Source organism: Lactuca serriola, chromosome 6 (assembly GCF_051521515.1).
Source record: "Lactuca serriola cultivar US96UC23 chromosome 6, Lser_US96UC23_V15, whole genome shotgun sequence".
In the NCBI taxonomy this organism is placed as follows: domain Eukaryota; kingdom Viridiplantae; phylum Streptophyta; class Magnoliopsida; order Asterales; family Asteraceae; genus Lactuca; species Lactuca serriola.
In genome coordinates, this window is record NC_136413.1 from 24394595 (window position 1) to 24406526 (window position 11932).

General features: G+C 31.2%; 1 protein-coding gene across 1 annotated transcript; it reads right to left on the reverse strand.

The window, feature by feature from the left end:
- Positions 1-8: 8 nt before the first annotated feature.
- LOC145059100 (heme oxygenase-like, multi-helical) lies at positions 9-1386 on the reverse strand. The gene is made up of 3 exons (XM_079006968.1): positions 1047-1386; positions 530-747; positions 9-454 (listed from the first exon to the last, which is right to left on the reverse strand). The coding sequence occupies exons 1-3, from the start codon at positions 1215-1217 to the stop codon at positions 139-141; spliced, it is 705 nt and encodes a 234-aa protein (XP_078863094.1). The 5' UTR covers positions 1218-1386; the 3' UTR covers positions 9-138.
- Positions 1387-11932: the final 10546 nt, after the last annotated feature.

An 11932-nucleotide genomic window follows, 5' to 3' on the forward strand; every position in this document is an offset into this window, starting at 1 on the left:
CAATGTAATTCTACAATCACATAATTTACTAATAGCGATTTGTTAAAGGTTAATCATACATTAATACATATCTTAATACAGTAATAACTTAACATACGTCACATAGTTTTTAAAGGTCAAACACTTTTTTCACATAACTCACGCTTCTCCAACACTCATATTCCAAAAGTCAACTTCATATTCAAGAACACTTAAAAAAGCCACTTCTGCTTTCGAGATCACCTCAGGCGACGCTTTCTGCAAGCAACGATCAGCAATCTCCCTCAACGTCTTGCAGTATGTTCCAAAACCTTCATTCCCCCATCGTTCACAAGTCGCTTGTAGTTCTTCTGGGATCATATTCCCTTCTTCAAGACAATGAGCAAAGCTTTCTTGATACACAACCTCAATGGCCCAAAACACTGAAATTGCAACTGGGTATTCGACTTCTGAACTTGTTAGATTCTCCAGAAACCTGTAACAACAAGCAATTCAGTTGCTAATTGAACATAAAATACGTTAATGGAAGAATCGTCGATTATGTTAATACCTGCAATATTTGATGTTTGGTTTTTGTGGGACGACGCTTGTGAGAGAAACATGAAACTTGGAAGCTTCGTTCTTGAACCAATTGATTTCGTCGTTTAGAGATGCCATCCCACCGAGAATCACTTCCATATCCAAACCATCGCCAGATTCCTTCGAGGACTTCACTAATGTACTCGCTGCAAACGGGACGAATGACCTCACAAATATATAATCCTGTCCCTGCGTTATACATCAACATGAATTTCAACGATTGGAATTAGGAGCGATTCATGCAATCTTCAATTCAAATCATACTGAAATTTGATCAGACTCAAAAGGAATTCGCAAAATAATTAGAGCAAAAAGCCCTAAAACAAACTGGTTTGAATTTAAACATGTTACTATTTAAATAAAATATCCGATGTGGTTTTGTTGCAGGTTTTGACAATAACATTACGATTATGTTGAGGTCAATCCATTTCGTAAAACTTTCATTTCAAATTCAACAGTTAGTTCAATAGAAAAAGGGGGGAAATTACCAGCCATCGCTTGAAAGAAGTGAAATCGACTGATCCGTCACGGATACTGCGGATAAAAGGGTGTCTGGTGGCGCCGTCGTAAAGCAAACGGTGCTTCCTTATCCACGCTTCCGTCACCGGAATCTTGCAGTCAACTCCTTCCGTCACCGCCTTCTTTCCCGCATCCTCCATATCTTCCTTTTCTGTTCACCGCCTTCTGAGCAGAAACCGAGCTTTTTAGTTGATTATGATAGCCACCGGATGATCGTCGCCAATTTGAAGGACACTTGTGATAGCTTAAACGCAGCCAAGTAATCTCCGTTCAAATGACTCATGACTTCGATTCATCTTTCTTCACTGCCTAACCGATTTGTACCGTACAACCCAATTTAGCTTTTTATTATAACTATTGAAATTTAAGTGGGCCCTGTTAATCCTATATCACGCGCTTTTCTTTTTGGAGTTTAAATCAATCGCCCCTTTTTTTTTTTTTTTTTTTTTTTTTTTTTTTTTTTTTTTTTTTTTTTTTCTTTTACATACAAAATCTCTATTTTACACTTATAGTTCCTTCATTTTTAGAGTTTTTCAATTTATTTATTATTTTTAACAATATTTTTATTATTTTTTTATAGACAAAACTGCACAAATGGTCCCTATGGTTAGCTGAAAATTGTCACTTTGATCCAAAAAAGTTTGGACTAGCATCAGTGGTCCAAACTTTTCATTTTGTTGCGAGTTTGGTCCGATTTGCTTTAAACTTTTTTATAAAGATGATTTTGCCCCTTACTATTTAATTTTTCATTTTTCTTTTATTACAACAATTAAAAATAATTCAAAATAAAAGAAAAATAAAATACTATCTCTCCCTTTTCTTTCTCTCTCTCTCTCTCTCTCTCATGCCCATTCCTTTTTCATTACTTTACCTTTACAAAAGCTCTTTAATGGTTTCTTCCCTAAAAATTCATCAAGAACATCAAATTGGATACAAGAATTTGTCATCAGAACCAGAACAACATTAGATCTTATTTCAAGCTTTTTCCAACAAAACCCAGATCTCATGTCAAGCTTCTTTTGGTGAACCTCCAAAGATACGACTCCCGCTCATCCGTTCCTCAAAACCATCGAGACCTGCAAAATTACTCACCACTTCTATCACCCACACCACACCACCAGTTGCTTCATCTTAAACCACAAACCATGAAATAAGATTTCTTCCTTTGTTCGGTCCATCTGGGTCTCCCCAAAATCTATCAATTCGTTGATGGATTTTGGAGATGAATCTAAATGGATTACATCAGTTCAAAACATGTTGTCATCACTACTTTTTCCCTTATTCACGATTCTTCCTGATGATGGTAAACTCACCAGGCATCCGGATCCTAATAAGAATCAGGATTATGGATTATGAGGGAAGATCAAATAGGATACAGAAGACGATGTTGAAGATAGAGGATGTAAAAGATGAAGTGGGTTACTGTGTTACCAGTTCATCATTCAGGGGAGATTTGGTGTTGTTGGTGGTTGTGTTTATTCACCACCGTAACCCACCTCGTCTGGTAAACAAAGCCCACCAGCCACCATCTTCACCTTCTTCTATGGAAACCACCACCAACATTCAGTTTTGGGGTTTTTGAAGAGATTTAGGGTTGGTTCAATTTTCGGCTTAATACCTCGTTTCTTGGATGTCGAATTTGTCAAGAAATAAAGATGAAGATATGCAGCTTATTTAGTTTGTTCGTGTCGGAAAAACCTTAAGGTAATGACGCCATTGATGAATGAACGAAAGCTTATGTGATGGTGATAGGGTTTCAATTTTGTCAAGAAGATGATCAGAATAGGGGTTTTCGGATGGTGTCGACTATGAGAATAGTGATGGTGGGTGATTGTGGTGTTGGTGGTTGATTTTTCGTGGCTGGAAGGAGAAATATATCTAGAAGAAGGAACAATGGTGAGGAGTAAAAGGTGAGTTTTGAAGAAGATGTTATATCTACTGGGTATTAAAACGAAGAAAGAGAGAGAGAGAGAGAGAGAGAGAGTATTTTATTTTTAATTATTTTAAATTTTTGTAATAAAAGAAAAATGAAAAATTAAATAGTAAGGGGCAAAATCGTCTTTATAAAAAAGTTTAAAGCAAATCGGACCAAATTCGCAACAAAATGAAAAGTTTGGACCTCTGGTGCTAGTCCAAACTTTTTTGGACCAAAGTGACAATTTTTAGCTTACCACTGGGACCATTTGTGCACTTTTGTCCTTTTTATAACACATTTAAAAACTTATGGTTCCTTTACTTTGAGTTTTTCAATTTATTTATAATTATTAACAATATTTTCATTATTTTTTATAACACATTTAAGTATTTTAATTTTTGGTACCAAACAATAACTTAAATTTAAATAGCCCTATTAAATTAAAAGAATAACATATCATTTCATATAACTTTTACAAAATTCAAAAAATAATTCATTACTTTTTTTACAACTTGCAAAAACATCACTTCGTTTATAATTTTTATAAATTTCAAAAAATAATTCATCACTTATTTTACAACTTGCAATTTCAAAGAAAAATATCACTTTGTTTTTGGACTTTTACAAATTTCAAAAAATAATTCATCACTTATTTTACAACTTGCAATTGCAAAGAACAAAACATCCAAATATGTATAATCATTATTATCGTGCTAGTTTTAATGGCTAAATATGTATAATCATTATTATCGTTCTAGTTTTAACATCTAAATATGTATAATAATTATTATCGTTCTAGTTTTAATGGTTAAATATGTATAATAATAATTATTTTTTTAGTTTTATTGTTTGACAATTTAATTGCAACGTTGATTATTATCGTGCTAGTTTTAATGGCTAAATATGTATAATCATTATTATCGTTCTAGTTTTAACATCTAAATATGTATAATAATTATTATCGTTCTAGTTTTAATGGTTAAATATGTATAATAATAATTATTTTTTTAGTTTTATTGTTTGACAATTTAATTGCAACGTTGATTAATTATTCATAATAATATTTATTGAAAAATATAATTATATATTTAAAAAAGATTAAATGGGATTGGAATCGAACCAAAGTTCATGAATATTTGTGGAATTTAACCCCATTCGATAAAGTAAGGGGACAATAAAGGAATTGGGTTAAGTTGATGGATAATATTTTTAATATATATATATATATATATATATATATATATATATATATATTAAAATGTCAAATCTCATAAGGGAGAGGATAAAAAAAAGGGAGAGGGGGACTGATTACGTGTTCCCAATTTAAGTTAATACCGTAATATAATTTTGTTATTTTCAAAAAGTTAAAAGGTTGAAAAGATGTTTTGCAATTTTTTTATAATGACTTTTTGGCAAGAATAAAAATTAGTGATTTTAAAAGCTAGAAATTGTGACTTTTGGCTTTTTAACCTTTGCTCTCTTAAAAGATAATCCAAACACATTTTAAAATCTCCTTTTGCAAAAATCTATAAGACAAAAAGTCCTTTTATTCAAAGGATTTTTTTAGGCTAAAAAACAATCCCAAACACCCCATTATTATAATTTATAATATGCTAATGCTAAAAATATACAGTTCTTATAGAGCATTCATAATAACTAGCGGAAAAACTCAGGCTTCGTCTTGGGCCGTTTTTTGTGTTTTTTATGAAAAAATATAAAAGTTTTAACTGTAAGGACCAAAAGTATCAAAATAGCTAAAGAATTAAATGAGTTTTAGTAAATTTTTAGAAAATGGATCAAAGTTGTCAATTTCTTAAAGTTTTGTAACCAAAATTTGAATATTAAAAGGTTCCTAAAAAATGTAAAATTTTTTATTCCAATGACCAAAAGTGTCAAAATCAAAAGTGTAAAAATGGCTAAATAATTAAAGGGGTTAAAATTAGCAAGTTTTTTAGAAAATGGACCAAAGTCGTCAATTTCTTAAAGTTTTGTGGCCAAACTTTGAATATTAAAAGGTTCCTAAAAAATGGAAAAAAAAAAAAGTTGATTCCAATGACCAAAAGTGTCAAAATGGGTAAAAAAGAAGAGGCAAAGTTGACAAAAAAATACAAGTTTACTATAAGGGGTTAGAATTAACAAGTTTTTAGAAAAAGGACCAAAGTCATCAATTCCTTAAATATTTATAATTAAACTTTAAATATTAAAAGGTTCCAAAAAAATACCAAAAATGTCAAAATAGATAAAAAAAAATGATCAATTATGTCAAACCCCTAGGAACTTTACTGTTCCTAAGGGAACATAAAATTAATATAGGTTATAAAAAAATTTAAAAAAGAGTTTGTAATATAAACTTTTTAAAACACAAGCTTTTTAAAAAAAAAATATTAATTAACAAGTTTTTATTAAGAGTTTTTTTTTTTTTTTTTTTTTTTTTTTTTTTTTTAATTTATGTGTTGGCATTTTTGTACAAGCAAAATTTGACTAACTTATAAGAAACCAATGTAAACAAGTTTATAATGTGTAAACCCGTAAAAACCACGGTTAAGAAAGAAAAACATTATTGTTAGTATATTTTTAAGAAACATAAAATAAAAATAATTTTTAGGCACGTTAGCTGGAAAATGAAAATAAAAATGAAAGTAAGATGCTATAGTAACAATTAAATGAAAGTATCTTATTATTTCTTGTTTTTTCATACCATTTTACTTATTCTTTTTATGATTATTATATTGTACTTTTCAAAATCAATAATAATATGCTATTTCTTGAAATTAAGATGGTATAACGAAACAAGAATGCCATATGACCTATGTTCATATGATTCCTAAACATGATACATGCAAAAACCAAGGGATTGGATACAAAATCAATTACATACACAAAACAAAAAATAGTTTACGCATTATTTAAAAGTTCAATGCTATACATGGAAAATGTTTGAAGGTAGAATGCCTAAATAAGAAAAACCCGAAAAGTACAATGTTAAAATATGAAAACATAAAAACAAAATTACGATGTTGCTATAACATATATATATATATATATATATATATATATATATATATATATATATATATATATATATATATATACACACGAAAGACAATTAGACAATCAAAGAATGTGTGTTATGTTAGAAATCGAAGTCATTACTAAAAAAATGATAGTACAATACTATAATTTGGTAAATTTTCACATCATACTTTCATTTGTTACTATTACAACATTGTACTTTTAAAAAATCAACTTGTTTATAGTAATTCCACTAAAATACATAACAATTTTCTTATTATATGGGATAAAAATTTCAAAATATCAAATATGGAAAAATAGAAATAATGAAATATAATGGTATTAACTGGTAGAATTTTGAAGTATAACCCCTTCTATACAATTAAAAGGGTTAATATTTTGAAGTATAACCCCTTATATACAATTGAAAGGGTTAAATCTTCAATTTTCAAGAGATAAAGGAAAATTTGGTAATATACAAAAAAAAAATAATACCTTGGTGAAAACAGGATAGTAGCTAAATTCCTATGTTTTCTAAGAAAGTTACTAAGTGAAACAAATTGTCATATTTCCATAGCTCTAAACCATACTGACTCCAATGTCGATCTATATTTAAGCTTTTCTTATTCATAATTATTGTGCTCATATTAAGGCCCTACAAGATGTTTTATGCTCTCATCAATAAAAAAAAATAGGCACAAACAACTTGCATATTTATAAACGAACATTGCTATTTTTTTCAAATATTTAATAGCAGACATCAATATTTGTTTTTAGAATGGATATCAGTTTGGGACACAATAATAATCAAGTTTAACATTAAAATATTTAGCTTTATTAAAAAAATGACTAAGGTTTTGAAATAAGAAATCCATGACTAATAAAAAATGACAACTTACAAAACAATCCATGGCTTCGATCTAGATCTTCATTAGGACGATCTATTCTGCAACTGCCATCCCATATCCATTCTACAATGACGAAGACATGCAAAAAAATATGTGGAGGAAATAAATAAGAACCCTTATCAAAACCTGTAACAACTTTATTAATCACATGCCTACAGTAATTAAAACCTACATAATGATGGTTGATTGGAAACAAAAAGCCAAATACCATTTTGTGTAGAAACATGAAATTCCGAACTTGAAATACCAATTATGAAAATAATATAAATTTGTAGTTAGTTTATTCAAGAGTTGGGGAAACAAATATATTCTCTATCATCATACCATCTACATTCCTTGCACTACCAAGAATGTTGTCACTAAGATCTCTTTCTAATGGATTCACGTCACCAATCAAGCATTCATTGTGATTGTAGGCCTACCTCTAAAAATGTCATCAATCAAACACTCGAATGATAAAATACAAACCAATATTACTACAATTTTAAAAGATCATTTGCCAAATGCCCACATTTCAAACCATCACGGGATATATACAGTATCTTTAAAAGAGAGATACCTATTACTTTGAAGCTTAGTTACAAGTAAAACTCAAACAAATACACTAAAAAAATCAAAAAGAAATTTTCAAAAACCATTACTCAAATTCTTTAGTACATACACATCTATTTACGAAGGAAACTCATATATGTATCAATTTTCAACAAATTCATAAACTACTTTTTGTAAATTCATAAAATTCCACATCTTCATATATGCATCGAGTTTCATAAACTACTAACCAATTATTAATAGATGAATTTAAAGTTTCAAAAAACCCTAGGAAGATTAACATATTTTGAACACAATGATAGAGGTAAGTCTTGTGAAAATATAGGCACGATCCAAGATCAATTTATACATAAATTGTAACATCTTGTTTCTAGAAGTTTCTTATTTCAGGATTGTGGGCAATAAATGGATCAAGTTCAGGCTTTGGGTTTCAAGGGAATAGATTTTAGACCATATTGGATGTTGATAATATTGGTTATGTGATCTAAACCCTTGGTTTGTGTTTTGGAGCTAAAAGGTAAAATAGGAAAAGTTATATGTTAGGCTTCTTGCATGGATTATGGTTTTTAGTTCGATATGTGTTAAGGTAAAATTAACTAGATAGAAGTGTGAGGCTCGTCAATACCTTTCCTTGATATAAAGATCGTCGAAAACGGAGTTGAAATGAAGAAGTTATGGTTGTTTGAAGTTGAGGTGGATTTAGATCGCCACATAGTGGGGATCAGAGCCCATGACGTGGCCGTCACCACGACACGATGAAGCATGGCAACGACACGACGATTAGCCAGAACAAATCCCATGTTTTTTAGGATTTTCAACGTATTGAAGCATAAGGTTTTGACATTTTGGCCTTTTTATCAGCCTACGTCACCTTTAGAACCCCTTGGGAAAAACCTTAGCCTCCACCTTCAAGATCTGAGCTTCTCCTCTCCCCTCTCTAATCTTTTAGGTGTTTTTATGATATTTTGATGAAGTTAAAGATCAATAAGGCTCTTTTGGTTGCAAGGAATGATGCTTCAAGTTTAGATCCATCAAAGACACTACACTTCTGGACTATTGTAAGTATAAAGTCCCAATTTTGCTTTCTAGTTCTTTAGATCTTGTAATTTGGGGTTTTTGGCACTTTTGGTCCATTTTATGGGTGATATTGGAGTTGAGTGGACTCCAACATCTTTTGATCAGTTTGGAATGTTTCTTGGACCTCATAGACTAGGCAAATTATGATCTTTTGCCTTCCCTTTTAGCCATGCAAGTTATCTTGGTCCTTTAGGCCATTTTGGTGTATTAAAGTTTAGATCTAGAAAGATTGTGGCATTATTATGGATAAAGTTGGAAACTTTATCCATTTAAACATCTTGTTTATTCAGATATGAAAAGTGGGAGACTTGGACTTAATGGATTAAGTTAAGAGGGATTTATTTTTGGGTCCCTTTAAGACTTAAATTCTACATCTTAGTGGCTTGAACCTTTCTAATGGATAAAGTTAGAAACTTTATCCATTAATACCTTGGAAAAGATTGGATATTTGGATCTGAGCTTTGGAGCTCTTGTAATTAGAAGGAAATGGATTAAGCTCGTTTGAGTTGTTCAGGCCAGTCCCTACGGTGTGACGACTGGGGAATCAACGACTGTTTTACTATTTTGTGCCCAAAACGTGGCCAAGGAAGGTTGACGATGCGGAGGGCTATTGTTGGCAATTATGACCTTATATTTGACCAGTGACTTTTGAACAGTTTGACTTTTGGTCAAACTTGGGTAGAATTGAGCATTTGACTAATAATTGGTTTCAGTTTGGCTTTACGAAGCTTGGGTTGGTTGTTCTGTTATTGAGTTAGTTTTTGGGCTTCTGTTAAACAATTCAGATGAGTCTCTTCACTATATTCATGGGTCTACAACACTAATGCCGACCTACTAGATTATGCGTGCAGGATGCTAGCAGCCTTTGTGACTCTTGCTGATATGACTGTATGCTTATGGATATGGGGTGAAATAGACCCGGGGGTGAGATAGACCCGTTTATTATGTACTTGATGTCTTTGTAACTCTTTATGATATGCATGTATGTTATATGTATGTGGGGTGAAATAGACTCGTTCGGTTGAAAAACACTGATTGAGTTGAAATAGACACGGGGTGAAAGAGACCTGTTCGATTGAAAAATCCCGATTGAGTTGAAATAGACTCAGGGGTGAAATAGACCTGTATAGCTTCGAGCTAATATGTTTGTATGGTATGTGGTGTTTTGGAGAACTCATTAAGATTTGTACTTACAGTTTATGTTTAAAATGTTTTCAGGTGCTTCTAGTTTCAAAGGAAGGGCCCGACTTGATCGCACTGCATCCCCTGAATATATATTCCACATTGACTGTTTATGATTTACTCTGATGTTTTAAGAATAATTTTATTCTGATCGTCTTTTGGGATAATGAATGAATGGATCTGACTTAATTAAAATGACATTTTTACTCGTAAAGTTTGGGACGTTACATAAACATGAGTAACCATAAATCAATTAAGGAATACTTACTTGGAGATATATCATTTCCTTATGATTCCTTATCTTCCCATAATGGTGCCTTGATGATTTTATAATGGAGAGATAGATTGCAGGATCATGATGTTTTATGAGGAAGTGCATATCTGAAAGGCTCTTCAGATTCCTACTGAGTGTTCATATATTTAGGGATTAAGTTTATAATTTGCAGCTTATGGAAAAGAGATTATAACCACACAACTGTAGTCTCTTAAGTTATGGATAGTTGTCATATCCATCATACTACAACTATTTAAGTCCATGGACTTGATATGCCATTATGGCAAACGTTATGGTACAAAATATAATTATACCTAACATGTAATTAACTTTACAAAAAAGTCTGAATGCCGCACTAACTGGTTATTTTTCCAACATCCTCCCACTTGGCCAAGTGACTATTTGTATACATGTTTTATTATCTTGGACAAGTTACTTTCATTTTGTTTCACATTAATAGCAAAAATAAAAATGTATAGCCTAACATGCCACTTTTAGACACGGGACCCCCACCAATCATATTATGATACTTCATATAAAAAGTATGATTAATTTAAGCCAAATGACTTTAGAGTTAAGTGATCATGCACTCTATTTGTCGATATAGAAAATAATTGTGCACAAACTATTAATATAACAAAATTGCATATTATGGAGGAATAATAATCAGGTACTTGAATAAATAAAATTAAAAGTTCCATTAAACCACTATACTAGAATTACATAATAATATATGTAGCCTTAAAACCATATTGAAGACATGTATAAATAATAAATAATTAGTGTCAATGTGTCTGATACAAATATTATTTCTCCTGCTTGCTCTTAAACGAACAAGTATTTTATATCGAGGTAAAGCCTCATTGATCCACCATAATTATTGCTAATGAAAAACTTACAGAGTCAAAATTATAGCAATAAGTTTTCTTTTTATGGTCTGGAAATGGAATTTACGATCTTGAGTCATGTGATTTAATTTCTCAATAACATTCCATGACAAGTTTCATTATCTATGAAAACAAACTTCGCATCAAAGTTGATATACTCGCCAACATTTATTTATGACTTTCTCATGATATTGGTCGAATGATAGCATAAAAATGTATCCCAATAACAAATATTTATCTTTGCATTCTAAACAAGTTTGTTATTATTAGTCCCATGAAAATATCGGAACACTTTATAAGCAGTTTTCTTGTGTTCTAGACCTTGATTTAATTGATAACGACTAAGCATGTGTTAGGTGCATTTCATGTACCCATTTTGTAGCTTTATTTCATAAAAGTACATTGCATATAGGCTTAAACTCATGCATTTTGCATGTTTTTCGGGATTTTTCATGAGGCAATTTCATTCAAATACTTTTGTGATATTTCAGGGACTTTTGGAGGTAGGATATTGTTGGAGGAGGTAAATAAAAGTTGCTGACAAAATTTCAGGACTTGCGGAGCACCGAGGAGCAAGATATCAAAGAAATGAAGATTTTAGCTTTAAAGAGATTTACACAGCCGTGTAAATGAAAGCCTTGCGTTTACGCGGGCCGTGTAAACTTAGATTTCTACGCAGTATATTTTTGCGTTTACGCGGGCCGTGTAAATGACAGTGTTAATTTACACGGGCCGTGTAAATAACAGTGTTAATTTACACGGGCCGTGTATATGTAAACGTGGATTTTAAAGCAGTTTTTCACCATTCTTAAAGGGGGGAACCGACTTTTTAGTTAGGGGGGGTCGACTTTTGGAGTAGAGAAGGCGAATTTCTTGAGGATTTTGAAGTTGATTAACACTTGGGAACATTTGATTTCATTTTGTAAGAACTTTAATTTCATTTTCTAGATTTGTGATCTTGTTCTAGTCATGAGTGGCTAGAACCCTAGATTCTCCAAATTTATGTCTTGACTTCTAGTTGTGATTTCAAGCATATGACTTGATGTTT